Below are 14,854 nucleotides of genomic sequence, written 5' to 3' on the forward strand. Positions count from 1 at the left end.
TTTAATTGAATCTTAAGGAATATATATTAAATCATCCAATGGATTTAGGCATAATTTTATATTTGTACCAGACATGAAGGTCACATGTATATAGAGAATTAAGATGTCATTTATAACAGGGAAAGAAAACTGGTAATCATTCCATAACATTTATTAATAAGGACCCAGAAGGTGCACTGGAAGGTGTAAAGTTTTGCACAATCTGTTCATTGGTGAAACCTCCTGAGGCTGCTTCCTGGTGAAATTAACCAAGAAGGGGACACGTTGCACCTTGTACTTCACTGGCTGCCAGGCACTGACGGGGCTGGCATGCTCTTGAACCCATAATGGTTTCTCAAATCCCATTTGGAACCTGAAGCAATACACACATATATTGGTTAGAACAGACCCACCCAGCAGTAGGATTTATAGAGACAGTTAAAGTTTACAGATAAAAGCATATCGATGATACTACTAATTTCCTAGTTACAGCTTGAAGCATTGACTGCATGATTTAAACAGGTTTTTTAGGGACTTCCCTGGTGGTTCAGTGGTTAAGACTTCACCTTCCAAACCTAGGGGTGCGGGTTCAATCCCTGGTTGGGGAGCTAAGATCCCACATGCCTCATGGCCAAAAACCCAAAACATAAAAAAAAAGAAGCAATTTATAACAAATTGAGTTTGTAACAAATTCAATAAAGACTTTATAAAAAACAGGTTTTTAACAAATTCTGTAATTTTCCTATCAACATTATACTATATTGTAGTATTTATCTGAAATATTGTCTCTTTTCATACATGTGAAACAAGATTCAAGGTGTGTGAGGCTGAGAAAAGAATGAGTTTAGAAGGCAAATAAACAAGTAAATCGTCAGTCCTTCCCCACTGCCACCCCCAATCTGTCAAATTAGAGAACAAGGCTGAGATTCCATGATACAAATTGAAAAACTGCAAAGCATAGAGCACTTTTGAAATGACTTTTTCCAATTATTTTGAAATAATTATAGATTCACAGCATGCTGCAAAAAAAAAAAAAGTCCCATGTGCTCTTGACCCAATCTCTCCCAGGGCGTTTTGTATCACTAGTACATCAAAACTAGCAAACTGACATTGACACAACTAACAGAACTTAACTCATTAGTTTTACATGCAATTTGAGCATGTTTTAAAAATGAAATTACATGGCAGTTGATAGACCTTTTATGATTTAAGACACTTCAATATTTAGCATGAAGCTCTTATAGAAAGCCTGATAAAAAGGTAAGGGAAAAGACATATGTATACTGAGAGTTTATTAAAGGTGTGTTTAGATAGTTATCTTTTAAGCGTTTATAAACATGCATGTCTGCACTATAGTATAATGGAAACTCTGCACTCCTTATGATGTATTATAATCTGATACTGTATTTCTTGAATTGTAGTAGAGAGTTTTGAAATACCTGAGTTTCTCCAGAATCACTTTGAGAGGCTTAGGAAAGTCAATGTCATCTTTCGTTATTACATTACTTAATTCATAAGGCATCATTGGAAGTCGAGGAAGTTTGTTCAAAAAAGAAAACAAGAAAATGCAGCTATGTAGTTAGAAATGGCAACACTTTATTTTAGAAGTCTTTCTGGGCCTTGAGGTGGGCTGTCAGTAACCCAGCATCTAAAATTTGGTCCCTAGCCACCTGCAGGACAGGCATCAGAGCCCCCACATACTGCTTAGTCTTCCTGCTTTCTCCACTTGTGGAATTGCTGGGTTATCTTCAGTTGCCCTGCTCTGGCTTCGTAGGTTAGGAACAACCCAGTGTGGCACATTTCAGCATAGGAGCAGCTGACAGAGGCGACGCTACTGGGAAACAGTGCTCACATTTCTGACCATGTCTGTGCTTTATCCAGGCTGCAGTTTGAGTGAAATTCTTACCTTCGTGTTAGTTGCTATATTTTCTTGCTAGTTTTAGCAGAAATGCTATGCTGCTGCTGCTGCTAAGTTGCTTCAGTCGTCTCCGACTGTGCGACTCCATAGACGGCAGCCCACCAGGCTCCATTGTCCCTAGGATTCTCTAGGCAAGAATACTGGAGTGGGTTGCCATTTCCTTCTCCAAGAAATGCTATAGTAGATAGTATATCATTTCAGATGATTTTACAAATGAAATTGTTATACTATAATTGTTGATCATAACATCTCAATTTAGGAGGGGCTATAACCTGTTCTGTGGGGTTTCACCTTTCAGGAGATGATCTGTAAACTGGCATGGGATTGATTTCAGAGGTATGGTGGGGCAGCAGGATTGCTGTCAACTAAAGTTGCATTTTTCACCCTCTGTTTTTGTTCTATTTTGACAGGGAGACTTGGCTGATTCTTTTTTCATTGTAGAATCTGGAGAAGTGAAAATTACCATGAAAAGGAAGGTAAGTGCTAAAAATCCATGAAATATTAGCAAGTAACATAATAGACTCTTTTTTTTTCTTCCCTGACTAAGCTTCTCTTGTGTTTTTCTTAAGCTGAGTGAAAGCTAACATTTTCCATCACCTTGTCAGGGTAAGTCAGAGGTGGAGGAGAATGGTGCAGTTGAAATCGCTCGGTGCTCTCGAGGGCAGTACTTCGGCGAACTGGCTCTGGTAACGAACAAGCCCCGAGCCGCTTCCGCACACGCCATCGGGACCGTCAAATGTTTAGGTACGACTCACGGCCCAGGGCACACTTGCCCCAGTTGAAATCCTTCTGTGTGCATTGTACGTATTCAGCGTCACACCGATTCTTTTACTGGGTTCACAGGTTTTACAGTCCCAACAAAATACAAAATTAGGATTCATTGCACTGTAAAGTCAATTTGTAGAAGCCAACTTCTTAGAAAATTTTCACAGACATACATATTGTTCTTTTTTATAGGCATGAAATAACATTTTAGTATGTCGTTAAGAATTCTGAATACCAAGCTTTGCATCTAATTTTTCAAATGAACAACATGCACTGTGTTCCATTTCTGCTAAAAAAAAACCCCCTCAAACAGCACTTTTATAAGGTATACTAAGCTCTGCAGGGGAAGTTGGAATGTCTGTAGGAATACTTACTCATCCTAGGATTAGGAAGCAAAAGTTCAAGTTTGTCACAGCACAATAAAAATCTTGTTCAGCTGTTTATTACTTCTGTGTACCACACAGAAATGCCGTGAACAGAAGTGCCATCTTCAGCTGGAAGGCATCTGTATATAGCAGAGATTTTATATGTGAGAAATAACTTATTTTAGTAATGAAAAATATAACTCAGGAGATATTAACACAGATGACATTTTCTTTAAGAAAACTAGTCAATACTCTGTAATGACCTGTATGGGAAAAGAATCTTAAAAAAGTGAATATATATATATACATATAAACTGATTCACTTTGCTGTACAGCAGAAAGTAATAAACATTGTAAATCAACTATGCTGCTGCTGCTGCTAAGTCGCTTCAGTCGTGTCTGACTCTGTGCGACCCCGTAGACGGCAGCCACCAGGCTCTGCCGTCCCTGGGATTCTCCAGGCAAGAACACTGGAGTGGGCTGCCAGTGCCTTCTCTGAAATCAATGATATACCAATAAAAATTAATTTTCAAAAGTAATTAGCTACCCTGTACTCTTCATCCACAGTTCAATAGAATAAATTTAGCTTCAGTGTTAAGATTTGCAAGTATCCCCAGAATTTTCTTAGAGAAGTTGTTTTTTAAATGGTTTTAAGTAAGTATAATATTACTTTAGTGTTACACTTGGATGAAAAAGAAAAATTTAGAAGCTGACAGGTAATTTCTCTGAGTAGAGGTGTTAGACAGTAGGGAGTAAAGATGATGTGAGGGAAATCCCATTACTTTTTTTCTATAATAAAATATATATTCACATTAAATTTGAGAAATACAGAAAGGTAGAAAAAACTTAAGAGTTACCCAGTACCACCGCCACCCAGCAATTTCCACATCCTATTATAATTCCTTATCATCCTTGTTTATTTGTATGAGTTCTCAGTTTTAAATCAGTTTTGTAAACTGCTAATTTCATTCATTATAGCTTAGGCATTTTCTCATGTTTATTGCATCAAATTGTAACATTGGTTAAATACACACTGAATTATTTAATCACTTCCCACTGTTACATAATTTTTGAGTTTTGGCTCCATTTTGCAGGGTGGGGGAGAGCTTTTCTGTGGTGGTGTATGCATATTACTACTTTTTCACATAATAGGATTTTTCCTGAGAAATGCTTTTTGGAAGTGGGTTTTCTTTTTATGGTTTTTGATAGCTATTGCCAGATCACTTGTATTTGCACTTATTTACATGCTGCCAGCAGTGCAAGAATTTCCACTCACTCTATTGTAAACACTGCCCTTTTTAGTTCTGTAAATTTAGAAGCAAAAAAAAAAAAAAGAACTTTAATTTGTATTTCAATGATAGTATGATTATATTTTCATATAAATTGAGTTTTTAAAAATGCTCGAGACAAGCAATCGAAGCAACATAGAGCATATACTTACAGAAGCAGACAAAGTCATGACTTGGGCTGCCATTTTGAATTGACTAGACCCTGGTATAAAAGAGTAAAAATTTTTATAAAAGGCAACATTTGGTCTTCACAACATTGCATTGTAAACCCTGACGAGGGAAAACAAGATAGAAAACACTACCTTGCCACCCTTGAGTTCATACTGCTAAAGTGGTGACATAAAAATGAATTTATTTTCTAAAATTCCAAGGTCTTGCCATAACAATCCCTCATTCTTTTAACCTGGATCAGGAACTTCCAATACGTCATATGGCTATGGGCCACTGGCTGCTTCCTTTTTGAAGTGGAATGTTTTTATCTTTATGCCTTTTTCTTGTATCTGATACTTATCCAAAAATGCCATTGCATCATTGACATATGTGAAATAGGTACCATAAGTGACTTAGAAATTCAAGATTTGTAAAGAATGTTATTCTCTCCTCTTCTTAGCCATGGATGTGCAAGCATTTGAAAGGCTTTTGGGACCTTGCATGGAAATTATGAAAAGGAACATCGCTACCTATGAAGAGCAATTAGTTGCCCTGTTTGGAACAAACATGGATATTGTTGAACCCACTGCATGAAGCAAAAGTATTGGAGCAAGAAGACCTCTAGTGACAAAATTACACAGTAGTGGTTAGTCCACTGAGAATGTGTTTGTGTAGATGCCAAGCATTTTCTGTGATTTCAGGTTTTTTCCTTTTTTTACATTACCATGTATCAGTAAACAGAGTAGATATTTAATAGTCAATAGGCTTTAACATCACTTTCTAAAAAGAGTAGATCAAAAGAATATCAACATACTGATTAAATGACTTTCTACTCCACAAAATTATGATTTGACTGAAAGACTTATTCAGATGATTGTAATATATTGAAAGTATCTGTGTTTAAGAAGATAATTAAAGGATGTTATCATTGGCGATATGTATTCATTTTGACTTACTCAGATTGATATGTTATGACTACACTCATGTAAAAGGGAACTTGGCAGTGAATCATGCTATACAGCGTGGCATCACATTCTTTTTACAACTCACTATATATAGTAAGTACAATTTAACCATTTTTGTTTTAAAGTTTTTCTGGCTTGATAAGTTATGTGCTGGCCTTGGCCTATTGGTGAAATGGTATAAAACATCATATGCAATTTTAAAACCTTTTATATTTTTGCAATAAAGTACCTTTTGACTTCTTTGGTATAATGTCAGTAACCTACATATTCCAGTGGTTTTAAGGACAGGCAGTTTAGTCATTACAACAACAGGAAAACGTCTTTAGATGAAAGGTCATTATTTTCCTCATAAAGCATCTATCTATGCTTCCTTTTTTCATTTTTGCAGTTCTATTTGTTATCTTTAAAAATTTGTTTGACATTTAATGTCACAAATATTTTTAAATGCTCTTTAAACTTAATTGTTGTCTTCTAAAAGCCTAAGATCTTATTATATATGCTAAAAAAAGTCTCCTATACCAAAAATATTTGGGGTCCTTATCAACATGCCCATAGATATTTCTTTGTTCTTCACTAGACATGTGTAATAAAATCCTTGCAGACATCTGCTCCCATGGGTTTCCTCCAAAGTGGGAGAAATAAATTCTTGTAAGTAAAACATATATAAGGATAAAAGGAATTTCTGCCCATTCCAAGTATACCATTAGGCCTCGCCACTTGCTTTAATGCAGACTCTCAACTGCATTCATTTCATTCTGCAAATGCAGAATGAACTCAGCTGAATAGATTTTTGTTGATAATTGATAATGCTTGTTATCCTGCTACATAAAATGAATTAATTATATTCCACCAAAGCAGTATACTCTTACATGAGTTCTAGGACTACGTGACCCCAGTGTCTAGAGACATTAATTCTAACCAGTTGTTCCTTTTTAAATCAGCAATTTCATTTTGGGAAATATGTTTCAATGAAATATATACATGGGTAAAAAAATTCTGTGGCTAGTGTGGTCTTATTAGAGAATGTTTCTGGTCTTGTATAATGAAAATGTGGTTAAGATATGTGAATTGGATAATGTATATATAAGAAGTATGTAAAGTATACCTTCAGCCACATTTTAGGACAGTTTTAACTACTTTGCAAACGAGAGCTTACTGTGTGCAGACTTGTTTTCTATAATATTTCAGATTTTAAAAGTCATGTCTACTGAACAAGAAAAAAACACAAAGAATCCCAAATTCTTGGTTCATCATTCTGTATTTTCAACTTCCTTCACTTTTTCAAGTTACCTATTTTGTTGCATAAGCTAATTGTTAACTACAAATGCCTGTTTAATAAAGAACTCTGACCAAGGCTGTAAATGCCAGTTACATTATTTTCAGTATTGTTGGTTATATTTAAAATTTCCTTATAATAAAGCAATTTTATAATAAAATGTTATTATTGAGGTGTTTGTTGGTTTTTTTTTCTGTTTCTTTAATGTGACTTCCATAGTGCACATTATACTATGTGAAATGCATGCCAGAAGTACGGCATATGTGAAAAGAAAGGTAAGATCTGGGCATCTTGCAGCAAGAAAGTGTGGTTCTGTAGGACAATAGGTTTTTAAAAATCTTAACTATTGGTTATATGTGATATAGATAGTTGTGATATGTTGTACTCATTCAGCCATTTAGAATAACCAAGTAAGTCTGGCTAACTAGGGAATGTATGTGTTAAAGTAATTAAAACACCACAAGTTTAAGTTGTGGATGCCACTGTTTAATCACTAGCCAAGAGACTTTCTGTTTGGAAATTCTCTGTTGACGGTTCCTTCAAGCATGCATCATGTATGACTAAGAATTCTGGGAGGACTCTCAATTTTAATACAAAGGTGCTTTCCTTTGTTTTGTGTGTGTGTGTGTGTGTGTGTGTGTGTGTGTGTGTGTGTCCTGTTGATACAAACTAGGGCTTGGTGCGTATAAACATAAAACACTACCTGGGACACATGCTGTGTGAATGTGTTTGGTTTATTCTTATAAACCTGGCTAGCAGACTCTTTAAAATGCTTTAAAATTCTGCAAGTGAAACATACAGCATGAAGCAAGGAACTTCGGATTTTATCGTAATACGTAGGATTAAGTGCTGAGTTCTTTTTCTTTCTAAAGCATCTTTAAAATATGGATAAAATTTTTCCTATTTTTTTTTCAAGAAATGTTACATTTCTAACAAGGACTAGATGGCCTTTGGTATTCTTAAAGAACATTAATAATGTATAAGCCTAGAGTGCTAAGTAACACATCTGGATGAGCTGTACTATCCAGCTTAAACAACTGGGAAAGAGTCTCAAATCTAAATAGAATGTTAATAAGTAAGGGAGAAATAGAATTACTAACACATGTGGGAGAAGATATGTAAGGGAGAAATAGAATAATAAGGAATGCTGGCTTCTAAAATAAATGTGTTAAGTACAGCCTCATGTTGAGTATCAGAAAGAATTCTAATACATTGGAGCAAAAAAAAAAAAAAAGAAATTGGAGCAAGAGTTGAGACAAACTCGTACTTGCTCCAGGATACTTTTCACGGCAGCAAAACTGGTTGAGCAACTGAAACTATACAGTTGTTAGTAGATAGTCTTTACGGGTATTAGAGGAAAAAAAAACACCTTGAAAGTAAAATGAATTACGGAAATGAAAGCAGTAAGGTAAACCAGGTGTTTGTGGAGGACTTGTGTGCCTCTACTGCTGCTGCTAAGTCACTTCAGTCGTGTCCAGCTCTGCGATCCCATAGATGGTAGCCCACTAGGCTCCCCCGTCCCTGGATTCTCCAGGCAAGAACACTGGAGTGGGTTGCCATTTCCTTCTCCAGTGCATGAAAGTGAAAAGTGAAAGTGAAGTCACTCAGTGCTGTACGACTCTTCGTGACCCCATGGACTGCAGCCTACCAGGCTCCTCCGTCCATGGGATTTCCCAGGCAAGAGTACTGCAGTGGGGTGCCATTTCCTGCTCTGCCATTAGTCACTACAAGAAGTTAAATCAGTTTCATTTGTATAAGTGAAAAAAATCCATGACTCCACCAAAATCATTTACTTTGTGCATCCATAGCAGAACTCATGGGCAATCATGATTCTCTTGCTTCTCCCCTGCAATTCTTGGCTTCATACTTCAACTGGAAAAAAAAAATAAAAAAGCCCGAAACAGCCTAAAAGTTGAGAGATATATTTATTTGGGGAATTTAACTGAGGACTATAGCCTGGGGAAACAGCCTTTCAGATAACCCTGAGGGACTGTTCCAAAGAGGTAAGGGAGGAGCCAGGATACATAGGAGTTTTTGCTGAAAAAGAGCCCCCCCCCAAAAAAAAATGTAGTCAGATATCAAAAGATCATTGCTAATCATACACAAAAATAGATATTTCAATTTAAAAGATTTTAGTGGTTTTCTATATCTGGGGGTTTACAAGAGTCTTGGCTCATTGAAATTACTGCTTTGATATGCATATTAACCATCTAGGGCCAGTATCCTGTTTTTTTTCCATCCTGAACTCCTCTCAGGGTGCAGGGGTGACTGCAATGGCTGCTGGCTTGAGGGCAAGCAAATTCTTTGTTTACTGAAATGGTAGGTAACTTTTTTTTTTTTTTTGGTCCACACACTTTCTCTGAATAATGATGTAATTGAGCCTGGTATATAGAGAAATGTGTACAAAGTTTCCAAGGAAGACTTTCTTTAACCAACAGATCTGGGTCTTTCTGTCCCTTTTTATGCTTTAAGTTTGTAAATTTAAAGTTGCTAAGGAAATCCTGAAAAGGTAACATTTATATATGGAAAGATGTGATGGTGGACCTTACGGAACTAACTGTCTCCGCCATAAAAATGAAGTGCCATCTCTTAGCTGATGTTCCCACATTTTGATTTACCCACAGCTTGGGTCTTGCCATTTTCCTGAAAAACTCAAGCCACTGCAACACGTAAATAACATGAAATGTTTTGTTAGTACCAATTATAACTGGATCTTTAAAGTAGATGCATTTATTATTCTCAGTTGTGAAACTAAGCAGAACCTGTGGGGTACAGAAACTTTTTGTGTCCTGTTTCTTGTTTGTAGGAAAAAGCTTCAGCTTCCTAGATCTTTCCTGATTTTCAGAGGGCAGATTCAAAGTTACTCATTAGGGAAACAAGGGAATGCCAAAAGAAAGGAAAAGCAGTGAAGAAATAACAGTGCAGACAAAGGGCAGGGTTGTGGTTTCTCTTGGAGATACATTCATAACCATCTGATACATCTCAGTTCTTCTGTAGGAACTAAGGTTCCCTCCCAGGGGGAGGATGGTAACTTCAGGCTGAACCCAAGATTCCTGTTACCTCACCACCAGCAAATCAGTGGAAAGTCACACACCCTATGTCCTCACCCTAAATTTTGCCCTTAGAGACTCTTCCCTGAACCCCACCAGGGAGTCTGGGGTTCTTTGAACATGAGGTGCCCATTCTCCTTGCTTGGCCTGCAGTAAACCTTAAACTTTCTCTGCTCCCAACCCCTTTGGTCTCACTGTGCGTCAGGCACTTGCCTTCGGGAAAAACGGTTTTATTCCCCAGGCACGAGGGGGTTAGGGTGGTTTAGTTGCTAAGTCTTGTCTGACTCTTGTGACCCCATAGACTGTAGCCTGCCAGGCTCCTCTGTCCATGAGATTTCTCAAGCAAGAAAACGGGAATGGGTTGCCATTTCCTTCTCCAGATCATCTTCCTGACCCAGGATCAAACTCGGGTCTCCAGCATTGCAGGTGGGCTCTACCTACTGAGCCGAGAAGCTCAACGAGCTGGAAATGGACTTTGAAATAACAAAAGCTGCCTTCACTTTTGACTGTAACCACCTAGAAATGGAACCCTCAATGTCTTATATTTCACATGATAAAAGCTTACCAAGCAGAACCTTTGAATGAGTTCATGAGTGGTAAATATGCCCAGGCACAACCTTAGATAAAGTTGCTTCTAACTGCTGATTTTCCATCTCTGCCCTAAAACCTACCAGGACCACAGTCCTGCTGAAGAACAAGAGAGTGAATCCTGGATCCCTGGAACTGCACTGCCGCTTTTAGGTGGAAGGCTGACATTTAATACAAGTGAATCTCTCTTTACAACATGACTGTATTCTTGAAATATATACAAATGACATTTTTAAAAGCCAAATATCATAATTGAGAGGTGCTCACTATAAAGACATCTTTGGCAAGTCTTTTCTTTCTTAAATTGCTTTTCAAAGCTGAACCGAAATATCCTCCACTTTTTTATTACTATACTGCACATTATGATATGCTATGTAATTTGAAGGAACTGGAGTGTATTAATTAGACAAATACTGTCTGCCTTTGTGTGACTGGTACATAAGGGAATCAAAATGAATTACAAGATAGTTGTTATGAGAGTAAGATGAGATCTGTTCTCAAAAAAATGGTGATGAGTAGACACAGCAAGTGACATAAAGCATATGTTCAAAACAACTTATGACATTCAAAACAACATATATATTAATAAGAAAATGTATCTTATTTCCTTTTATTCATCTGTTCAGCAGGTATCTATAATAGTTATTGATTGCCTGGGCAAAATGATGCATATGATATGGACCAGACAAAAAGATGAATAAGAAATATGGAAGGAAGAAATAATGTGAATTTGGGGGGAGGTAAATATAACCATAAAGGTTAAGTGTAGCACATTTAAGTGGCTTGCTAGGTGGCTCAGTGTAGTGGGTAAGAATCCGCCCGTCAATGCAGGAGACAAAAGAGACGTGGGTTCAATCCATGGGTCACCAAGATCCCTTGGAGGAGGAAGTGGCACCCTATTCCAGTATTCTTGCCTGGGAAATCCTACAGTCAGAGGAGCCTGGCGGGCTACAGTCCATGGGGCCGCAAAGAATCAGACCGAGTGACTGAGCGCCCAGTGCACATTTAAGTACCTATTACTCCCGTGATCTTAATGGCTATTTATCTAAAATTAGCTACCTTGGACTGGTAACTAAAAGAAAATACACAGCGGAAGGCCTAGCATCCCAAACAGACATGAGAGAAAATGTGTCAGAATTTGTGCTCCATTTCCTAATTTGAGTACTTGACTTCATTTACTTGCTTACCTTTTAACATTTTGAACAGCGATATTTTAAATATTTAAGCAATGCCATGTACTTTAACTTCTATGTTTCTTAGCCCAGTAGTCATTGGTATGCCAACTGTGTTGGAATACAGTAATTTCACCTCTAAATAAGTTTTATCTAGTTTTTAAAAAACAAATAAGAATTTGATGTTTCTTTATGAAAACAGAAGTATTTTACAAATTGCTGAAGACATTTTGATTTTGGATGACAACTTCTGACATATTTGGGCATAGTTTATGTGGAATATGTATGTGTGTATATGGTATTTGCACTGACCAGAAGTAGAAAATTTTATTTTTGAACTTTCTTTTTGGTTACAGCTTGTAGGATTTTCATTCCCTGACCAGGAATGGAACCCACACCCTTGGCAGTAAGAGCTTTGAGTCCTAACCAGTGGACTGCCAGGGAATTCCCAAAATTGATTTTTTAATGTCAGTTTTATCACGGAAGTATGTTATGATCAAATGTTTTTTAGTATATATAAAAATCCCTTACAGGTTCAGTCGTGTCTGACTCTGCAAACCTATGAACTGTAGCCCATCAGGCTCCTCTGACCGTGAGATTTCCCAGGCAAGAATACTGGAGTAGGTTGTCATTTCCTTCTCCAGGGGATCTTCCTGACCCACGGATGGAACCTAGGTCTCCTGCATCCCCTGCATTGGCAGGCAGATTCTTTCCCACTGAGCCAAAATATTTTATATTATATAAAATATAAATGTCATTTTATATTTTATCATATATAAATAATAAGTAACTGGTACAAAAATTCTTTATATATATTTTAGTGAAGGAGTAGAATTTATATACGTAAAGAATTCTAAGGAGATCTTACTGGTTTTGTACTTTGATCTTTGTTCTGGCTGAGTTGGCTGGTTTTCTTAGTCACCCAAAAATGAATAATGAGGTTCCTGTAAAATATACATAAGGTGCGCAAGGTAAGCCTTTAGCTTCCCAGGAGAGTCCAAAGACGGACTAATTGTCCACTTAAAGGTACAGAGATTCTAACACTGACATTTAATCAGTTATGACTGAACTAACTCAAGAGAATTTTACTCTATTTAATGACCTGGACAAAAATAAGTGTATGTGAAAATATTTTATATCTTTGTATCCATATGAATTAGCACAGTGGTCAACCAATAGTAGGAACTAAATAGGTATTTCTGAATGAATGAATAGGAAAACCTTTATAGTGCTAATAAAAGATAATCACTTCTAATAATGTACAATAGCTTGATCTGAAGATGCTATTCTTCTTACCACTGTGTTCACAAGTAAGTATTTCCACTAAGGCTTTTAGTAAACGCTTTGAAATAGAAAACCTTTTAAAATAAGTTAAGGTTCAGCCAAAAGCAGATCTCATGGTTCATGCAGTGTATGTGTGTTGGGGGGCGGGGGGGAGGTGTGGTACCAGCTCTTGAGAGTTCATTTTTTGGGTGGTGGGAAAGGTTTTTAGTTTCCTGGAGGGAGCTAGTCATTAATAGCTCAGATTTTAGTTTTCAATGATCAAGTGAATTCCATGGATTTTTCTTTTTGTCAGGAAATTAAAACACTTGAATTCATATTTTTCAATTTTGAGGCGCAATGAACCTCCACTATAAAAAAAAAAAGTGAAGAAAGAAAATAAAAATACACAAAAGAGCAGGGCCACAGTTGAGTCTTGGGGTCACTCCATTAATCTCTGAACTAAGATAAATACAAATATTGTCTTTTTTACTCAGGGAAAAATTTAGGCATTTTATTGGCCCTCTGAATTATTTTTAAGAACCAAAAGAATAATTTGATTACTATCTGTGAATACAGAATGTGCATCTTTGATCACATTGTAGGGAGGACTATTCTATAAATAATTCCCTTTAAGGATTCAAACAAGGAATCCCTAAAAGAATTTGAAAACTTGTTTCAGTATGGGAAAGTTACTTTGGATTTCCATATTTGTTCCGTGGCTTTCAGATTTAAAAATTCCCGAAAAGTAGGGGTTTTAAAGGAATCACCAGCAAGGATTTAAGGCTCCTTTCCAAAAGTTTGACTTTATAGATTTCTCTCTAGTATGTTTTCCTCCTCTTAAACATACATATAGTGATCTAAAGATATAAAACCTAAACCATAGCTTAAATGACTAAACACGAAAAGTTCAAAGGAAAAAAAAGCTTAATAATGCCTTTGTAATGGGAATGGTAAAAACATCAATTATAGACTAGGAACTGGACAGCCTTGTTTAAAATGAAGGTAACTATAAAGCCAGAGAAGCCATCCTCCTCTCTTGAGTCAGAAAATTCGTAACTCAAGGAGGAACTCCTGGTGGAAACGAAGTAGGAAGACATTCTTCTTTCATCAATGGGAAGACCTCCGGAGGGGAACAATGGTTAAACAGAAACTCACCAGAGAAACCGTGATAACGATTCACAAATTACATCAGTTTAAGTCACACATTACACCCTTCCGTACTACCTTAAACAACGAGTAAGCTGGTCAATATAGAAAACATCGCTTTGCCTTTCCTCAATTCCAAAGTCAACAGTAATGACCCCACCTCCCGCTTTACAGTTTTGTAAATTGTCCAGACCTCCGAGCTTCTCGCTCATTGTTCATCCCCAAGCCTCTCGGTGCCTGGCACGCAGCCGGCATTCAAAAAATCTCGGGTGAACTGAACAGAGTCGCCAGAGAAATCTCAAGCTGCTGTCCAGGGAGGGGCGAAGCCAAGCTCAGGATAAAGGAATGTTAAGTCTTCCCACTGGACCCCAGTACCACCTTTATTATCCCCATCATGCCTGGGGCCGTAATTTCTGGGTGACTGGGTCCCCCTCGAGGCAGCACTGCTTCCGCTTGTGCAGTCATCTCCTTCCCCTCGCACTAAAACAATACCTTGGCCTCTTGCCAAATTCTGAGCTGCAAGCAACTCTGGCTGTTTATGGCCCGGAATGGGTGCTGCGAGAGGCTTGAGGCTGCTCTGAGTGCTAGCACAGGCCCAGAGGAAGAGAAGGGGCCAAAGTTTTAAAACACTCCCTTCCTCCGCCCCCTCCTTTTTGTCCCAGACACCAAAACAAACGAGCTGATACACGTGTCCCTATGACTCTTGTTTACTATCAAGACTGCACCGTGCACGCACTTCTGGGATATGTAGTCCAACCCGTTCCTCCGACGTGCACTCTCGGAGAGAAACACAGCCAGACCCAGACTACGAACCCACAATCCATTTCGGGGGCAATGTTTGGCTGGGGTCCCGGGAGTCTCGGCAGCAATCCAATCCGAAGCGCTCACCCTGGTGATTGACACTCCGTCTTCCCCAATAAATACAACA

At 37.7% G+C, this 14,854-nt stretch overlaps 1 protein-coding gene and 1 long non-coding RNA gene across 3 annotated transcripts in view; one reads left to right on the forward strand and one right to left on the reverse strand.

Moving 5' to 3' along the window:
• PRKAR2B (protein kinase cAMP-dependent type II regulatory subunit beta) overlaps positions 1 to 6,867 on the forward strand; it is a 100,990-nt gene extending 94,123 nt beyond the window's left edge. Inside the window, exons 9-11 of one of the 2 annotated variants that reach the window (XM_081535957.1) lie at positions 2,308 to 2,377; positions 2,513 to 2,641; positions 4,927 to 6,867. In XM_081535957.1, coding sequence (XP_081392083.1) covers positions 2,308 to 2,377; positions 2,513 to 2,641; positions 4,927 to 5,060 — 333 coding nt within the window. In that variant the 3' untranslated portion in view covers positions 5,061 to 6,867. Of the gene's footprint in view, positions 1 to 2,307; positions 2,378 to 2,502; positions 2,642 to 4,926 lie in introns of both variants that reach the window. The other variant, XM_081535956.1, reaches the window with a different exon arrangement.
• On the reverse strand, positions 137 to 14,744 carry LOC145524171 (uncharacterized). The gene is made up of 5 exons (XR_014067270.1): positions 14,663 to 14,744; positions 12,386 to 12,461; positions 4,469 to 4,518; positions 3,037 to 3,167; positions 137 to 352 (listed from the first exon to the last, which is right to left on the reverse strand). It is a non-coding gene; the product is annotated as an uncharacterized LOC145524171 (long non-coding RNA).
• Between the last annotated feature and the right edge of the window lie 110 nt (positions 14,745 to 14,854).

Source organism: Giraffa tippelskirchi, chromosome 10 (genome assembly GCF_054371585.1).
Source record: "Giraffa tippelskirchi isolate mGirTip1 chromosome 10, T2T-mGirTip1v1.2.pri, whole genome shotgun sequence".
Lineage (NCBI taxonomy): Eukaryota > Metazoa > Chordata > Mammalia > Artiodactyla > Giraffidae > Giraffa > Giraffa tippelskirchi.